Source organism: Somniosus microcephalus, chromosome 4 (genome assembly GCF_052327205.1).
Source record: "Somniosus microcephalus isolate GS21.2 chromosome 4, FLI_Smic_1.0, whole genome shotgun sequence".
NCBI lineage: Eukaryota > Metazoa > Chordata > Chondrichthyes > Squaliformes > Somniosidae > Somniosus > Somniosus microcephalus.
This window is the reverse complement of record NC_140990.1, coordinates 89,836,554-89,856,593: the sequence shown is the minus strand read 5'-3', so window position 1 is coordinate 89,856,593 and position 20,040 is coordinate 89,836,554. Positions and strand designations below refer to the sequence as shown.

At 47.7% G+C, this 20,040-nt stretch overlaps 1 protein-coding gene across 2 annotated transcripts in view; it reads left to right on the top strand.

Moving 5' to 3' along the window:
* Positions 1-18,733, top strand: part of LOC147119498 (telomerase protein component 1-like) — a 63,426-nt gene extending 44,693 nt beyond the window's left edge. For both annotated transcript variants that reach the window (XM_085985063.1, XM_085985062.1), the window contains 2 exons: positions 9,172-9,299; positions 18,643-18,733. In XM_085985063.1, the coding sequence (XP_085841189.1) occupies positions 9,172-9,299; positions 18,643-18,715 (201 nt within the window). In that variant the 3' untranslated portion in view covers positions 18,716-18,733. The remainder of the gene's footprint in view (positions 1-9,171; positions 9,300-18,642) is intronic.
* Positions 18,734-20,040: the final 1,307 nt, after the last annotated feature.

The window sequence follows — 20,040 nt, the reverse complement described above, 5'->3', positions numbered from 1 at the left end:
GGACTAGACAGACTAGATGCAGGAAGGATGTTCCCGATGGCGGGGGAGTCCAGAACCAGGGGTCACAGTCTAAGGATAAGGGGTAAGCCATTTAGGACAGAGATGAGGAGGAATTTCTTCACCCAGAGAGTGGTGAACCTGTGGAATTCTCTGCCACAGAGGGCGGTGGAGGCCAATTCATTAAATATATTCAAGAATGAGTTGGATATATTTCTGGCTAAAGGGATCAAGGGATATGGGAAGAAAGCAGGGACAGGGTACTGAATTTGGATGATCAGCCATGATCTCATTGAATGGCGGAGTAGGCTCGAGGGGCCGAATGGCCTATTCCTGCTCCTATCTTCTATGTTTCTATGTTCCTATGACTTATAAGATCCCATGGACACTATTTGGAAGAGGAGCAGGGGGAGTTTTCCTCGGTGTCCTGGGGCCAATATTCATCCGTCACTCAACATCACTTAAAAAAAAAAAAAACTGTCTCTATTCGCAACACCAAAGTTCTGATTGGTCCCCTTGGATAAGAACATAAGAACATAAGAAATAGGAGCAGGAGTAGGCCAATCGGCCCCTCGAGCCTGCTCCGCCATTCAATAAGATCATGGCTGATCTGATCCTAACGGCTGATCTGATCCTAACCGCCAATCCACTATCACAGAACCATCTCCTGAATCTAACAGAATTAGACACACGAAATAGGAGCAGCATCAGGCTACACGGCCCCTGGGCCCGCTCCGCTACCCACAGGGCCATGACCGATCCGAACCTAGACTCATGTCCAAATTCCTGCCCGCTCCCCGTAACCCTTAATTCCCTTTACTTCTAGGAAACTGTCTATTTCTGTTCTAAATTTATGTAATGATGTAGCTTCTACAGCTTTTTGGGGCAGCATATTCCATGGACCTACCACCCTCTGAGTGAAGTAGTTCCTCCTCATCTCAGTTTTGAAAGAGCAGCCCCTTATTCTAAGACTATGCCCCCTAGTTCTAGTTTCACCCATCATCGGGAACATCTTCCCCGCATCCACCCGATCCAACCCCTTCACAATCTTATGTTTCAATAAGATCGCCTCTCATTCTTCTGAACTCCAATGAGTAGAGTCCCAATCTCATATGTCCATCTCCTCATCCCCGGGATTAACCGAGTGAACCTTCTTTGTACTGACTCGAGAGTAAGTATGTCCTTTCTTAAGTATGGACACCAAAACTGTACGCAGTATTCCAGGTGCGGTCTCACCAATACCTTGTACAACTGAAGCAATACCTCCCTATTTTTATATTCTATCCCCCTAGCAATGAAAGCCAACATTCCATTGGCCTTCTTAATCACTTGCTGCACCTGCATACTAACCTTTTGAGTTTCGTGCACCAGGACCCCCAGATCCCTTTGTACTTCAGTACTTTCCAGTTTCTTGCCATTAAGATAATAACTTGCTCTACGATTTTTCCTGCCAAAGTGCATAACCTCACACTTTCCAGTATTGTATTCCATCTGCCAAATCTCTGCCCACTTACTTAGCCTGTCGATGTCCCCTTGCAGGTTTTTTATGTCCTCCTCACTCACTACTTTCCCCCCCATCTTAGTATCATCTGCAAACTTTGATATGTTACACTCGGTCCCCTCCTCCAAATCGTTAATATAGATTGTAAAGAGTTGGGGACCCAGCACTGACCCCTGCGGAACACCACTGGTTACTGATTGCCAGTCTGAGAATGAACCATTTATCCCAACTCTCTGCCTTCTGTTAGATAGCCAATCCTCTATCCATGCCAGAATATTACCCCCAATCCTGTGATTTTTTTATCTTAAGCAATAATCTTTTGTGTGGCACCTTGTCAAATGCCTTTTGGAAGTCTAAATACACTACGTCCACTGGTTCCCCTTTATCCACCCTATACGTTACTTCCTCAAAGAACTCCAGCAAATTTGTCAAACATGACTTCCCCTTCATAAAACCATGCTGACTTTGTCCTATTAAATTATGATTATCCAAATGTCCTGTTACTGTCTCCTTAATAATGGACTCCAAAATTTTACCTACCACAGGTGTTAGGCTAACCGGTCTATAGTTTCCAGCCTTCTGTCTACTGCCCTTTTTTAAATAAGGGTGTTACATTAGCAGTTTTCCAGTCTGCCGGGACCTTTGCCGAGTCCAGGGAGTTTTGGAAAATTATTACCAATGCATCCACAATCCCTACCGCCACTTCCCTCAAGACCCTAGGATGTAAGCCATCAGGTCCAGGTGATTTATCCGCCTTGAGTCCCATTATTTTACCGAGTACCACTTCCTTAGTGATTTTGATCGTGTTTAGCTCCTCCCCCCCTTTAGCCCCCTGTTTGTCCAGTGTTGGGATATTCTTAGTGTCTTCTATTGTAAAGACTGATGTAAAATATTCATTCAGTGTTTTTGCCATCTCCATATTTCCCACCATTAATTTCCCGGTCTCATCCTCTAAGGGACCAACATTTACTTTAGCCACCCTTTTTCTTTTTATATAACTATAAAAAAAACTCTTACTATCTGTTTTTATATTTTTTGCTAATTTACTTTCATAATCTATCTTCCCTTTCTTAATCAATCTTTTTGTTATTTTTTGCTGTCTTTTAAAGTTTTCCCAATCCTCTATCCTCCCACTAGATTTGGCTACCTTATATGCCCTTGTTTTTAGTCGAATACTATCCTTAATTTCTTTACTTAGCCACGGATGGCTGTCTTTTCTTTTACACCCTTTTCTTAGTGGAATATATTTTTTTTGGAAGTTGTAAAATAACTCCTTAAATGTACACCACTGATCATGTATCGTCTTACCCTTTAATCTATTTTCCCAATCCACTCTCCTCAATTCCGCTCTCATACCTTCATAGTCTCCTTTATTCAAGCTTAGCACGCTTGTTTGAGATCCGACCTTCTCACCCTCTAATTGAATATGGAATTCAACCATGTTATGGTCACTCATTCCAAGGGGATCCTTTACTAGGACATTTTTAATTAATCCTGTCTCGTTACACAGGACCAGATCTAAGGTTGCTTGCCCCCTGGTCGGTTCAGTTACATACTGCTCAAGAAACCCACCCCTAATACACTCAATGAACTCATCCTCAAGGCAGCCCTGCCCAATTTGATTTGTCCAATTAATATGATAGTTAAAATCCCCCATAATTATAGATGTTCCCTTATTACAAGCCTCAACTATTTCCTGATTGACACTCCGTCCAACAGAGTTGCCACTGTTCGGAGGCCGATAGACTACGCCCACTAGTGTTTTTTTCCCCTTATTATTCCTTACCTCCACCCAAACTGCTTCATTATCCTGATCTTTTGACCCAATATCATTGATGACAAGACCTAATTACTGATTGATCCCCTTGGAGGACAAGACACACCCAGCAGTTTCTCTGGAATGTGTAATTAGATCCTCCCTGCCTACATAATCAGTTACTTTGCAAAGTGTAATTCGAGCCATTCTGACTACCCGCTCCAGACAGAACAGAGCTCACTTGGAGCGGACAGGGCTCACCCTTGCCGGTTAAGACCTTCTCCCACCCACCTCCAACCAGGCTCCTGACCTCCTCCCTACAACAAGTCCTTGACCTCCCCCATCCCCCATAGATGGGACATTGTGCATGGGTCACGGATTGTTAACAAGTGTATTGGGTATGAAGTGAATAGTGACAGCTTTCCGAGAAATCAGCCAGGTCTAGGGGGGAAGGTGGTGCGGGAATAAAGTGGGGTGGGGTTGGAAGAACGTGATCCATCTTGCCATCTCGATCACGTTCTCGCTCTCATTTTCCCCCATTCCCACTGCGCCCTCCGTGCTCTTTACACCCCCACCCCGGATTTCCTGACCTCTTCCTCTCCCCTCCCCTCTCTCTCTCTCCCCTCCCCCTCTCCCTCCGTTCCCCCCACCTCCCTCCCTCCCTTCCTCCATCAAAAATTGCTGTGCAAATAATCACTGCGAAAACCAGATGATCTGGTCATTATCACATAGAAACATAGAAGATAGGAGCAGGAGTATGCCATTCGACCCCTCGAGCCTGCTCCGCCATTTAATGAGATCATGGTTGATCATCCAAATTCAGTACCCTGTCCCTGCTTTCTCCCCATGTCCCTTGATCCCCTTAGCCTTAAGAAATATATCTAACTCCTTCTTGAATATATTTAATGAATTGGCCTCATCTGTCTTCTGTGGTAGAGAATTCCACAGGTTCACCGCTCTCTGGGTGAAGAAAAAGCCTAATCGACCCAATCTCTCTCCATGCGTCATTCCTGCCATCCCAGGTATCAGTCTGGTGAATCTTCGCTGCACTCCCTCCATGGCAAGAACATCTTTCCTCAGATAAGGCGACCAATACAGCACACCATCCTCAAGGTGTGGTCTCACCAAGGCCCTGTACAACTGCAGCAAGACATCCTTGCTCCTGTACTCGAATCCTCTTGCTATGAAGGCCAGCATACCATTTGCCTTCTTAACCGCCTGCTGCACCTACATGCTTGCCTTCAGCGACTGGTGCACAAGGACACCCAGGTCTGGTTGCACTTCCCCTTTTCCCAATCTATTGCTGTTCAGATGATCTGCCTTCCTGTTTTTGCCACCAAAGTGGATAACCTCGCATTTATCCACATTATACTGCATCTGCCCAATCGCCCAACCTGTCCAAATCGTACTGGAGTTTCTCTGCATCCTCCTCACAGCGCACACGCCCACCCAGCTTTGTGTCGTCTGCAAACTTGGAGATATTACATCTAGTTCCCTCGTCTAGATCATTAATATATATTGTGAATAGCTGGGGTCCTAGGACCGATCCCTGCGGTACCCCACTAGTCACTGCCTTCCACTCGGAAAAAGACCCGTTTATTCCAACTCTTTGCTTCCTGTCTGCTAACCAGTTTTCTATCCAAGTCAGTGCCTTGCCCCCAATCCCATGTGCTTGAACTTTGCACGCTAGTCTCTTATGCGGGACCTTATCGAAAGCCTTCTGAAAGTCCAAATACACCACATCCACTGGTTCTCCCTTATCTATTCTACCAGTTATATCCTCAAAAAATTCCAGTAGATTAGTCAATCATGATTTACCTTTTGTAAATCCATGTTGACTTTATCCGATCCTGTCACTGTTTTCCAAGTGCTCTGCTATTACATCTTTTATAATGGACTCTAGCATTTTCCTCACTACCGATGTCAGGCTTATAATTCCCTGTTTTCTCTTTACCACCTTTTTTAAATAGTGGGGTAACATTAGCTACCCTCCAATCCATGGGAACTGTTCCAGAGTCCATAGAATTTTGGAAGATGACCAGCAATGCATCTACTATTTCTAGGGCCACTTCCTTAAGTACCCTAGGATGTAGATTATCAGGCCCTGGGGATTTATCGGCCTTCAATTCCGTCAATTTCCCTAACACGATTTCCCTACAAATACTGTGTTCCTCCCTCTCATTAGACCCTATGTTCCCCGACACCTCTGGGAGTTTTTGTGTCCTCCTTTGTGAAGACAGAACCAAAGTATGTATTTAATTGGTCTGCCATTTCTTTGTTCCCCATGATAAATTCCCCTGATTCTGACGGCAATGGACCTACGCTTGACTTTACCAATCTTTTTCTCTTCACATATCTATAGAAGGTTTTACAGTCAGTTTTTATGTTCCCTACAAGCTTACTCTCCTACTCCATTTCCCCCCTCTTAATTAATCCCTTTGTCCTCCTTTGCTGAATCCTAAACTGCTCCCAATCCTCAGGTTTGCTGCTTTTTCTGGCCAATTTATATGTCCTCTCCTTGGATCTTATGCTATCCCTAATTTCCCTTGTTAGCCAATGTTGAGTCACCTTTTTTGTTTTATTTTTATGCCAAACAGGGATGAACAAATTCTGCAGTTCATCCATGCGATCTTTAAATGTTTGCCATTGCCTATTCACCGTCAACCCTTTAAGAAACATTCCCCAATCCATCCTAGCCAACTCACGCCTCATACCATCGTAGTTTCCTTTATTTAAATTCAGTACCCAAGTCTCTAAATCAACTACTTCACTCGCCATCTTAATGAAGAATTCGATCATATTATGATCGCTCCTCCCCAAGGGGCCTCGCACAACAAGATTGCTAATTAATCCTTTCTCATTACATAATACCCAGTCTAAGATGGCCTGATCTCTCGTTGGTTCCTCGACATATTGGTCCAGAAAACCATCCCGTATACGCTCTAGGAATTCCTCTTCCACAGTATTGTTACTAATTTGGTTAGACCAATCTATATCTAGATTAAAGTCACCCATGATAACTGCTGTGCCCTTATTACACGCATCTCTAATTTCCCGTTTAATGCCATCCCCAACCTCCGCATTACTGTTTGGGGGCCTGTATACAACTCCCACTAACGTTTTCTGCCCCTTGGTATTTCTCAGCTCTACTCATACAGATTCCACATCATCAGAGCTAATATCCTTCCTTACTATTGTTAATCTCCTCTTTAACCAGCAATGCTACCCCACCGCCTTTTCCTTTTTGCCTGTCCTTCCTGAATATTGAATACCCCTGGATGTTGAATTCCCAGCCTTGGTCACCCTGGAGCCATGTCTCTGTAATCCCAATTATATCATATCCATGTACATCTATTTGCACAGCTAATTCATCCACCTTATTACGAATGCTCCTCGCATTAAGACACAAAGCCTTCAGGCTTGTTTTTTTAACACTCTTAGACCTTTTAGAATTATTGTTTACTGCGGCCATGTTTGATTTACACCCTTGATTTCTCTGACTGCCACTTTTGATTTTCACCTTCCTGTCTTTTGCTTCTATCCTTGCTTCCCTTTCCTCTGTCTCCCTGCACAGGTTCCCAACCCCCTGCCATTTTAGTTTAAATCCTCCCCAATAGCACTAGCAAACACTCCCCCTAGAACATCGGTCCCGGTCACATTGTTGTTTGTGGGAGCTTGCTGTGTGCTAATCGGCTGCCTCGTTTCCTATGTTACAACAGTGACCACAGTTCAAAAAAGTACTTTGTTGTCAGGAAAGGGACGTTATGAATGACTGAGCCTCCACAGCCCTCCAGGATAGAGAATTCCAAAGATTCATAATCCTCTGAGTGAAGAAATTCCTCCTCATCTCAGTCCTAAATGGCCGACTCCTTATTCTGAGACTGCGACCCCTGATTCTAGACTCTCCAGCCAGGGGAAACATCCTTCCTGCATCTACCCTGTCAAGCCTTCTTAAGAATTTTATACTTTAATACTAACGTTGGCCAGTCATTGCCTCCCATCTTGGATCTGCTGCCGGGACTCCCCCTGACGTTCAGTTCATTCTACCTCGCGGCGATGATGATGTCATCAGACCGTGACCATTGAGCGTTCACAAGGCCCGCCCCCCCCCCCCCCCCACCTGCTTTGTGCAGGAGCCTCGTCGGTGGCCTGATTTGGGGCAGTAACAATTTAAACGGCTGGGAAGGCGGCGGGTTGGAGCCGGGAGGTAGAATTTTAACCCCTCCCCATCCACCATTCCCGCTGGGCTGAGTGGGGTTTGGGGGGGTGGTGGGGCGTGAGGGGGACTGGGGGGAAGGGATGCTGGGGGTGAGGGAATTGGGGAGAAGGCGAGGGGTATGGGGTTGGGCGAGGGTTATGTAGAGGGGAGGGAGTGGTGTGAGATCGGGGAGAGGGTGGGGGGAGGGAGGGATGTGGGGTTGGGCGAGGGGTGCAGGGAGAAGGTGAGGGCGGGGAGGAGGGAGGTTGGGCAAAGGGGGTGGGGAGATGGTGAGGGGGCGGGATGTGGGAAGTGAGGGGATTGGGGAGAAGGTGAGGATGGGGCTGGGTGAGGGGTGGGGGGAGGGATGTGGGGTTGCGCGAGGGGTGAGGGAGAAGGTGAGGGTGGGAGGGAGGGATGTGGGGTTGGGTGAGGTGTGTGGGAGGGGGATGTGGGGTTGGGTGAGGGTTGTTGAGGGATGTGGGGTTGGGTGAGGGGTGCGGGAGAAGGTGAGGGTGGGGAGGGATGTGGGGTTGGGTGAGTGGTGTGGGAGAAGGTAAGGGTGGGGAGGGATGTGGGGTTGGGTGAGGGAGAAGGTGAGGGCGGGATGTGGGGTTGGGCGAGGGTTGTTGAGGGATGTGGGGTTGGGTGAGGGGTGCGGGAGAAGGTGAGGGTGGGGAGGGATGTTGGGTGAGTGGTGTGGGAGAAGGTAAGGGTGGGGAGGGATGTGGGGTTGGGTGAGGGAGAAGGTGAGGGCGGGATGTGGGGTTGCGTGAGGGGTGGGGGGAGGGATGTGGGGTTGGGTGAGGTGTGGGAGGGAGGGATGTGGGATTGGGTGAGGGTTGTTGAGGGATGTGGGGTGAGGGTGGGGGAGGGATGTGGGGTTGGGTGAGGGGTGCGGGAGAAGGTGAGGGTGGGAGGGAGGGATGTGGGGTTGGGTGAGTGGTGTGGGAGAAGGCAAGGGTGGGGAGGGATGTGGGGTTGGGTGAGGTGTGTGGGAGGGAGGGATGTGGGATTGGGTGAGGGTTGTTGAGGGATGTGGGGTTGGGTGAGGGATGTGGGGTTGGGTGAGGGGTGCGGGAGAAGGGAGGGAGGGATGTGGGGTTGCACGAGTGGTGAGGGAGAAGTTGAGGGTGGGGGAGGGATGTGGGGTTGGGGGAGGGGTGCGGGAGAAGGTGAGGGTGGGAGGGAGGGATGTGGGGTTGGGTGAGGTAAGGAAGAAGGTGAGGGTGGGGGGGAGGGAGGGATGTGGTTTTGGGTGAGGGGTGCGGGAGAACGTGAGGGCGGGAGGGAGGGTTGTGGGGTTGGGTGAGTGCTGTGGGAGAAGGTGAGGGTGGGGGGAGGGAGGGATGTGGATTTGGGTGAGGGGTGTGGGAGAAGGTGAGGGTGGGGGGAGGGAGGGATGTGGGGTTGGGTGAGGGGTGCGGGAGAAGGTGAGGGCGGGAGGGAGGGATGTGGGGTTGGGTGAGTGGTGTGGGAGAAGGTGAGGGTGGGGGGAGGGAGGGATGTGGTTTTGGGTGAGGGGTGCGGGAGAAGGTGAGGGCGGGAGGGAGGGTTGTGGGGTTGGGTGAGTGGTGTGGGAGAAGGTGAGGGCGGAGGGAGGGATGTGGGAGAAGGTGAGGGATGTGGGGTTGGACGGGGTGAAGGTGGGATATTTATTTCTCCTCTTCGTACCCCTGTTTGACTTCCGGTACTCCGTGTTCACCCCTCCGTTCCTAGATCGACACCATTCTCTTGTTGGGTTTCGGTGATGTCTACGCCTTTTCTGATGCCCTCCAACTCTACCGCTACCATGTCAATCTCGATCTACTATATGTCGACGTCAACCTCTTCCCCAGGCGATCGAGGTATGTCAAGGGGTTTGGTTTCTGCTGGACTGGCTCCCCAAAAAAAACTCCCTGGTTTAAAGTGCCGGGACTTGCCCCCGCTGCGACCTGTTAACTTTGTCAGCCACAGCTCAGTCGCTGTCCCTCTCGTTGGAGTCCGAAAGTGGTCGATTCAAGTCCCCGCTCCATAATCCAGGGTCGACACTCCCGTACGCACTGAGGGAGCGCCGCACTGTCGGAGGTGTCGCCTTTCGGACGAGGTGTTAAGCCGTCTCGGGTGGACGTGAAAGATCCCACGGCTACTATTGGAGGAGGAGCAGGGGGTGTTTCTCCCCGCTATCTTGGGGCTGTCATTTATCCCTCAATCAACGTCACAAAAAAAACGGATGATGTGCTCATTGATCACATTGCTGTTTGTGGGATCTTGCTGTGTCCAAATTGGCTGCCGTGTTTCCTACATTACAACAGTAACCACGCTTCAAAAAAGTACTTTGTTGCCTGTGAAGCGCATTGGGAATTTCCCGCCGGTCTCGCCAGCACAGCGAGCTGCTTCCGCGGCAACCCCGATCTGCCCGTTACAGCTCAGACAGTGTCCTTGACGGTGAAGCGAGCCAGTACCGATTGGCACACGAGCACGTGTGTTGCCAAGGGGACAGCGTCTCCAAGTTCTGCGCGGTTAAACCCTACGCCCGCCCGCCCTCCTCGCTCCAAGCCCGCCCTCCGGTACGTCACCCAGCTGGGCCCCATCCTTCACCTCCGAGCCCAGTTGGTGAGCGTCAGCCGGTTGTTTCAGCTTGGGGGGGAGGTGTCACCGCCCGACCTCTGCCCTCTTTCCAGTCGCAGTCACTGGATCGTGATCGGGAGCCGTGACACTGGCTGATTTGTTCCACCCACCACCCCTGTGCTCCCGGTTAAGCAATGCCTCCATTTTAAAATTCTCATCCTTGTTTTCCAAATCCCTCCATAGCCTCGCCCCTCCCTATCTCTCTAACCTCCTCCAGCCTCACAACCCTCCCAGATCTCTGCGCTCCTCTAATTCTGGCCTCCTCGGCCCTCCCTATCTCTGTAACCTCCTCCAGCCCCACAACCCTCCCAGATCTCTGCGCCCCTTGAATTCTGCCTCTTGTGCATCCCTGATTTTAATCGCTCAACCATTGGTGGCCGTGCCTTCAGCTGCCTAGGCCCTAAGCTCCAGAATTCCCTTCCTAAACCTCTCCGCCTCTCTCTCCTCCTTTTAAGATGCTCCTTAAAACCTACCTCTTTGACCAAGCTTTTGGCCATCTGTCCTAATATCTTGTGTAGCTCGGTGTCAAATTTTATTCTGTAACGCTCCTGTGACATGCTTTGTGACGTTTTGCTCGGTTAAACCTCATTGAATTTTTTGAAGAGCTAACGGAGAGAATAGACAAGGGTAATGCAGTAGATGTGATTGTTTGCTCCAAGTGTGGTCTACCCAAGGTTCGATACAAGTTTAGCATAACTTCACTACTTTTCACTTGTAATTATTTAGAATTTCAAAAGGCCTTCGATAAGGTACCACATAATAGACTAATGAATTACAGAGGATAAACGGCACATAAACAGGCCATTCGGCCCATGCCGGCGTTTATGCTCCACTCGAGCCTCCTCCCGTCTTTCCTCATCTAACTCTTGTGGTGTATGTGCCTTTAAGAGCCCCAGGTGTGCGTAATGCCAGTAATTGCCACTTGGGCTATATAAGCCTGTGTATTGTGTATATCCTTTAGAAACCCCCCCCAGACTTGCTTAGTAAATACCTATGAACCAACTCCTGTCTTCAGTGTCTTTATCTACACACGGACACTACAGTGGCGACGAAGTGGAAACGGACTTACCTGCAATTCGGCAGCACCTCAAGGACATCGATTCCTCCAGCGTCCAGAAGACTCAAGGAAGTAAGAGAAACTGTGGTTTCACCAGCTGGCCAAGCTGGTGACAGGTACTGCGTTAATCCTTCCTGGGCGTCAGGCTGGAGCTCCAGCGGCGGGCTCTACAGCTGAGACAGGCAGCGAAATCGGAGGCAAGCAATAACGGACTGGGAGGGTGCACTCGAGAGACGGCCGGCGCAGCAAGCAGGTCAGCGTTTAGACCTCCGTCGGGAACGAGTCTCCAACAGTGAATAAACTGAAACCACAGTAAAACAGCGTTGTTATCGGTAGCAGCGGCGGGAAAGCGCGGGAAGTGCCATATTGTTGCTACAGAGAAAAAAAAGCGCGGGAAGCGCCATATCTTTTCTGAAATGCCTAAATCTGGTAATATTGAGGCTTTTGATGGCGAAATAGAAGATTGGACCACATACGTGGAAAGAGTAGAGGTTTATTGCACTGCAAATGGAATAACCGATGAAAAAAAAGCTTCAGTACTTCTGAACTTAATGGGCGCGAAGACATACGGGCTGTTACGAAATTTAATCACTCCAGCCAAACCAAAGGACAAGACTTTTAAAGAAATTGTTGATACCCTGCAGGAGCATTTAAACCCAACACCGCTGCTGATAGCGGAACGATTCAAGTTCTTCAAGAGAAATCAACACAAGAATGAAAGTAACGCTGATTACCTAAACGAATTAAGAAAGCTATCAAAGTACTGCCAATTCGGGGCAGGACTATCAGATTATCTTCGAGACAAATTTGTTTGCGGTCTCTTAAGTGAAGGAACACAAAAAAGACTGCTTTCTGAAAAAGATTTAACATTGGACAAAGCTTTCAGTATGGCTGTATCATACGAAGCAGCAGCAAAAGGAGCTGCAGAGATACAACAAGAGACACAGGACTTCGGCACCCATAAAATGACACAGGAGTTCGGAAGATGTTATCGCTGCGGCAGATCCACCCATAACCAGAGGGACTGCTGGTTCAAGGGCAAAGCATGCAGGCAATGTGGTAAGATTGGACACATTGCACGGGTATGCCAATCTGGACAAAATAAATCCACTGACAGAAAACAAAAAATCAATAAAGAAAAGTACAGGAAGGTACAAATGATGACGGACAATAGCTCCAAAGACCAGAATAGCGATAGCGACTCCGGAAACAAGAGACTAAGCTGTCTCAAATTACATAATGTACTTGCCAAAGAGGATTACCAAACCATTTGGGTTACCCTCACAATAGCAGGGTCCCCAGTTAAAATGGAGCTAGATACAGGATCAGCTCTAACCGTAATAAATCGACGAGATTACGAGAGGCTATTTTCGCATATACCTCTAAAAGACACATCCATTATCTTAAAAACATATACGGGGCAGAAAGTCTACCCCAAAGGAAAAATAAGGGTGCCTGTGGTATACAACGGCAAAGAAATACAAAAGTTGTATTTATACATTCTACAAGATGGTGGTCCACCGTTGTTGGGACGTGAATGGATAAGGAAGATACGTTTAGACTGGCACTCCATTCAGGCACTGACGGTGACCAGTAAGGAAAAAAACAATGATGACATCATACCTGAACGATTAAAAGACATCTTGGCCAACGCCAAAGAAGTGTTTCAAGAGAAACTAGGAACCTTGAAAGGCATCACCGCCTCAATAAAAGTGGAAGATACAGCAATTCCAAAAATTTTTAAGGCAAGACCGGTGCCATACGCAATACGTCCGGCAGTCGAGGCAGAGCTGAAGAATTTGGAAAAGGCAGGCGTATTATCCAAAATAGATGGGAGCGAATGGGCAACACCCATCGTTCCAGCCATGAATAAAACATTGAAAAATAACTCTGAGGAACAGAAAAAAATTCGCATCTGTGGAGACTTTAAGGTGACTGTAAACCCGGTCCTTCACACGGTACAGTATCCTCTTCCGAGGATAGAAGATATTTTCGCCTCACTATCCGGAGGGAAACGTTTCACAAAAATTGACTTGGCACAGGCATATCTACAGATGGAGGTTGAAGAGACCTCTAAAAAGTATCTCACAATAAACACACACAAAGGCCTGTACCAGTACAATCGACTGGTTTTTGGAATAGCATCAGCTGCAGCTATCTGGCAAAGAGCTATGGAGCAAGTCCTGCAAGGGATTCCGGGGACTCGATGCTACCTAGACGACATCCTTATAACAGGAGAAAACGACAACGAGCACCTTGCCAATTTGGAGCAGGTGCTCACTAGGCTGAAAGAACGGGGCCTACGAGCAAATCGCCCCAAGTGCGAATTTTTCCAAAATCAGATATCATATTGTGGCCACATAATTAATAAGGAAGGGTTGCATAAGTCACCTGAAAAGATTGAAGCAGTTATAAAAGCCCCAGCACCTGAAAATGTTTCACAATTAAGGTCATTCCTGGGATGAATAAATTACTATCATAAATTTTTACCGAACTTATCAACTATTCTACACCCTCTTAATGATCTTCTACAGACAGGAGTGATTTGGAAATGGAACGAAGACTGTAAACGTGCCTTCCATAAATGTAAAGACTTAATCACATCCGAGAAAATTTTGGCTCATTACAACCCATCACTACCAATCAGACTGGCGTGCGATGCATCCCCTTACGGCATAGGAGCGGTATTGTCCCATAGATTCCCTGATGGCTCGGAACGGCCGATAGCTTTTGCGTCACGCTCATTGAACTCAGCTGAGCGTAACTATGCCCAGATAGACAGGGAAGCACTCAGCCTGGTATGGGGAGTGAAGAAATTCAACCATTACCTACACGGACAAAAATTTACCTTGCTGACTGACCATCAACCCCTCATCTCCATATTCAACCCTAAAAAAGGTGTCCCCATTATGACGGCACAAAGACTACAGAGGTGGTCCCTTTTTCTAGGGGCACACCAATACAACATTGAATACAAAGGGTCAAAACAGCATGGGAATGCTGACGGTTTATCACGCCTACCGTTGCCAACGATAGAAGAGGCACCTACAGTAGACCCAGTAGAGATATTCCACTCTACCATAGTGGAATGTCTACCGGTGACAAATTCTGCCATTGCAAGGGAGACAAGAAATAACCCTACTCTCTCTCATGGGTCTACGATTTAACAGTGAAGGGATGGCCAGCACATGGCGAACCACTGTTGCCAGCATTCTCGCAAAGAAGAGAACAGCTGTCAGTGTGCCGAGGAGCCTTGATGTGTGGATCCAGAGTGGTGATTCCACCCAAACTCCAGGATAAAGTACTAAAGGAGCTTCACGAGGGGCATCTGGGTGGAGTGAAAATGAAGAACCTAGCTAGGGCGTTTGTATGGTGGCCAGGTATCGATTGGAGACATCGAAGACATGACCAAGAGCTGCCTAGGATGCCAGAAGGTCCAAAATGCTCCGCCACAGGCCCCTCTACATCCATGGGAGTGGCCCTCATCTCCCTGGCAAAGGGTGCACATCGACTTTGCTGGTCCATTTATGGACTCCATGTTCTTAATCGCAGTTGATGCACACTCCAAGTGGCCGGAGGTAATAAAGATGTCCTCCACCACCACGGAAAAAACCATCACAGTATTAAGGACCATATTTGCCAGGAATGGGCTGCCGGAGCAGATATGTTCTGATAATGGACCGCAATTTGTGTCCGAAGAATTCAGAAAGTTCTTAAAGAACAATGGGGTAAAGCACTACACGTCCGCCCCATACCATCCCGCCACCAATGGATTGGCTGAAAGGCTTGTCCAGACCTTCAAGAAGGCCATCAAGGCCATGGGTAATGAAGACATAAAACTTCAGCACAAGGTGGATAACTTCTTATTTGCATATAGGAATGCAACGCATATGGTTACTAACCAAACTCCCGCCATGATGTTCTACAATAGAAACCTAAGATGCCGGCTGGATTTGGTCAAGCCCAACATCCGAAGGGACGTGGAGAACCGGCAGTTTCAGGGCATGAATGAAAGGCCAACTAGGGCCTTCCAGATAGGCCAACCGGTTTTGGCCCGGGACTACCGTACTGAGAAATGGCAGCCTGGAACTATCTGCACACGATTAGGACCACTGATGTATACCGTGGACATCGGAGACAGCATAATAAGGCGCCATGCTGACCAAATCATCAAGTCATCCGAAAAGGGACAACCTACACCACCACGCTATACATCTAACGATGAAGTAGAGATACCCATATCTACCTCCGATCCGGTGATACTGGAGCCCGATGAACCCGACACTGGCCTTCAAGCCGAATCAGCCTTGCCAGAAGAACCTACTACACCACCAGAAACTACTACACCCCCGAGGCGTTATCCGGACCGAGTCAGGAAGCCTCCTGAGAGACTAACTTATAATTAATTAATACAGCAATGTATATTATTTTGCATATAACATGTAATTAATAATTACTTAAAATATGATGTACTAGTTAGCTAGAAGGGGAGCAATTATGGTGTATGTGCCTTTAAGAGCGCCACGTGTGCTGTAATGCCGGTAATTGCCACTTGGGCTATATAAGCCTGTGTATTGTGTATATCCTTTAGAAACCCCCCCCCCCCCAGACTTGCTTAGTAAATACCTATGAACCAACTCCTGTCTTCAGTGTCTTTATCTACACACGGACACTACAACTCTTATCAGCGTAACCCTCTATTCCCTTCTCCCTCCTATGCTTGTCCAGCCTCCCCTTTAAATGCATCGATACTATTCGCTTCAACCACTCCCTGTGGTAGTGAGTTCCACATTCTCACCACTCGCTGGGTAAAGAAATTTCTCCTGAATTCCCTATCGGATTTCTTGGTGACTATCTTATATTGATGGCCTCTGGTTATGCTCTTCCCCACAAGTGGAAACATTCTCTCTGTATCCACTCTATCAAAACCTTTCATAATTTTAAAGACCTCTATTTGGTCACCTCTCAGCCATCTCTCCAAGAGAAAAGAGACCCAGCCTGTTCATCCTTTCCTGATCTGTATACCTTCGCATTTCTGGTATCATCCTTGTAAATCTTCTCTGCACCCTCTCCAGTGCCTCTATCTTTTTTATAATATGGTGACCAGAACTGTACGCAGTACTCCAAGTGTGGTCTAACCAAGGTTCGATACAGGTTTAACATAACTTCTCTACTTTTCAATTCTATTGCTTGAGAAATTGCCTGAGTGCTTAAGATCAGAGAATGTGGAGTCAGGGGACAAGTAGCAGAATGGATTGCTGGCTGGCTTCAGGACAGAACGCAGAGAGTGGGAGTAAAGGGGAGCTATTCACAGTGGCAGAAGGTGGGTAGTGGTGTTCCACAAGGATCAGTGCCGGGACCACTGCTGTTCACAATTTATATTAACGATTTAGACTTTGGAATCAAAAACACAATTTCTAAATTTGCGGATGACACCAAATTGGGGGGAACAGTCAATACTGAGGAGGACTGCAACAAATTACAAGAAGACATTAATAAACATGCAGAATGGGCCTATAATTGGCAAATTAAATTCAACACAGATAAATGTGAGGTATTACATTTTGGTCGGAAGAATATGGAGGTCACTTGTCACTTGGAGGGTGCGAGTCTGGGTGGGGTAGAGGAACAAAGGGATCTTGAAGTACAAATACACAAATCACTAAAAGTAGCGACACAGGTTAACAAGGCCATAAAAAAAGGGCAAACCAAGCACTAGGGTTTATTTCTAGAGGGGTAGAATTGAAAAGTAGGGAAGTTATGCTAAACCTGTATCAAACCTTGGTTAGACCACACTTGGAGTACTGCGTACAGTTCTGGTCACCATATTATAAAAAGGATATAGAGGCACTGGAGAGGGTGCAGAGAAGATTTACAAGGATGATACCAGAAATGCGAGGGTATACATATCAGGAAAGGATGAACAGGCTGGGTCTCTTTTCTCTTGAAAAAAGATGGCTGAGGGGCGACCTAATAGAGATCTTTAAAATTATGAAAGGTTTTGATGGAGTGGATACAGAGAGAATGTTTCCACTTGTGGGGAAGAGCATAACTAGAGGCCATCAATATAAGATAGTCACCAAGAAATCCAATAGGGAATTCAGAAGAAACTTCTTTACCCAGCGAGTGGTGAGAATGTGGAACTCGCTACCACAGGGAGTGGTTGAAGTGAATAGTATCGATACATTTAAGGGGAGGCTGGACAAGCAGATGAGGGAGAAGGGAATAGAGGGTCATGCTGATAGAGTTAGATGGGGAAAGACGGGAGGAGGCTCGAGTGGAGCATAAACTGGTTGGACCGAATGGCCTGTTTCTCTGCCGTATATCCTCTGTAATCCTATGTAAAGGCGCTATATAAATACAAGTTGTCATACCAGCAGGCCCATTGTAGCCCCCGGCTGGGGTCAGCTCCCCGAGCACAGAGCTGGGGTGGGGGATGGAAACTGGGCTCTTCCTGCCCTGTGGGGCTCATCCAGGGAGGAGCTTTTTCGCTCCTCTTTGTAAGATTTGGATCACAGGTCACACACAGAGATTGGGTCGATTGGGCTTATACTTGCTGGAGTTTAGAAGAATGAGAGGGGATCTGATAGAATTTTATAAGTTTCAAACAGGACTGCACAGACTAGATGCAGGAAGGATGTTCCTGATGGTCGGGGAGTCCAGAACCAGGGGTCACAGTCTAAGGATAAGGGGTAGGCCATTTAGGACAGAGATGAGGAGGAATTTCTTCACCCAGAGAGTGGTGAACCTGTGGAATTCTCTGCCAAAGAAGGCAGTAGAGGCCAATTCATTAAGTATATTCAAGAAGAAGTTGGATATATTTCTTAAGGCTAAAGGGATCAAGGGATATGGAGAGAAGGCAGGAACAGGGTACTGAACTTGGATGATCAGCCATGATCTCATTGAATGGCGGAGCAGGCTCGAGGGGCCGAATGGCCTACTCCTGCTCCTATCTTCTATATTTCTATTACCCAAAGGGTTCTTAGGAGCAGTAAGGCGTTTTATTAAGGAGCGGCAGTTGAAGTTAAGTACAGCACACAACCAAGACAGACACAGTAGACGTACGACCGTGACAAACAGCTGGTATTGGTCCCGATCGGACAGATGGCTGGCCTGCGCGAACAGCTCTTCCCCCTCTCTTCACCGCCTGTGCTAAAAGCTCCTTTGAGATATCTCTCTCACTCCCTTTTTAGGGGTGGGCCTAGGGTAGATTATGAAAGATACAGTCAACAACCTTTCTAGCACACAAACAGCAGAAGTTTCTTCTGAATTCCCTATTGGATTTCTTGGTGACTATCTTATATTGAAACAAGGTCCCCGCCGCAGTGCAGAATGTTAGAACATCCGCAGGGAACCAAGAACAGCAGCAAATTCGAAGTGCCCATCCAGTTATTCGAACACCAGTCTGAAGAGACTTTTTTGTCTCAAGTTATTTCTTCTAACTCACGATTTCTTACAACTCTTCAATCGGAGGCGTTTTGTCCAATAGTTGCATCCATTAAAACCCATCTTTCCTCTTCCAGCGTCAGAGCCGACATCACCGGATGCAAGAATGACGTCCACCTGTCCGGATACAGCGACCAGATCTTGCGGTGAGGAGATGCAGCGATAGTGCCTTGCCCACTGGGAGTGTTTGATGGGCCAGTGTAGAGGGAGCTTTACTCTGTATCTAACCCGTGCTGTACCTGTCCTGGGAGTGTTTGATGGGACAGTGTAGAGGGAGCTTTACTCTGTATCTAACCCGTGCTGTACCTGCCCTGGGAGTGTTTGATGGGACAGTGTAGAGGGAGCTTTACTCTGTATCTAACCCGTGCTGTACCTGCCCTGGGAGTGTTTGATGGGACAGTGTAGAGGGAGCTTTACTCTGTATCTAACCCGTGCTGTACCTGTCCTGGGAGTGTTTGATGGGGCAGTGTAGAGGGAGCTTTACTCTGTATCTAACACGTGCTGTACCTGCCCTGGGAGTGTTTGATGGGACAGTGTAGAGGGAGCTTTACTCTGTATCTAACCCGTGCTGTACCTGCCCTGGGAGTGTTTGATGGGACAGTGTAGAGGGAGCTTTACTCTGTATCTAACCCGTGCTGTACCTGTCCTGGGAGTGTTTGATGGGGCAGTGTAGAGGGAGCTTTACTCTGTATCTAACCTGTGCTGTACCTGCCCTGGGAGTGTTTGATGGGATAATGTAGAGAGAGCTTTACTCTGTATCTAACCTGTGCTGTACCTGTCCTGGGAGTGTTTGATGGGGCAGTGTAGAGGGAGCTTTACTCTGTATCTAACCCGTGCTGTACCTGCCCTGGGAGTGTTTGATGGGACAGTGTAGAGGGAGCTTTACTCTGTATCTAACCTGTGCTGTACCTGCCCTGGGAGTGTTTGATGGGCCAGTGTAGAGGGAGCTTTACTCTGTATCTAACCTGTGCTGTACCTGTCCTGGGGAGTGTTTGATGGGGCAGTGTAGAGGGAGCTTTACTCTGTATCTAACCTGTGCTGTACCTGCCCTGGGAGTGTTTGATGGGACAGTGTAGAGGGAGCTTTACTCTGTATCTATCCCGTGCTGTACCTGTCCTGGGAGTGTTTGATGGGGCAGTGTAGAGGGAGCTTTACTCTGTATCTAACCTGTGCTGTACCTGCCCTGGGGGTGTTTGATGGGGGACTCGGTGTGTTTTGTATAAAGCACTCTACAGCCCTCTGGACTCAACATAGAATTCAACAATTTCTGATCATAACCTCGGCCCCTATCACATATAGATATTTTCTTTTTTTTATCCACTTTTTGTTTGGCCTTTTTTCTTCCCTCCCACATGGCAGCTGTCCTTCATTCTGCCAGCGCAATTCACACTTCATCTAGAGCCATCCTTTGTTCCTTAACCTGTCCCATTACCACCTCCTCTCACCTTGAATATCTCTCAATGTCTCTTAACCGC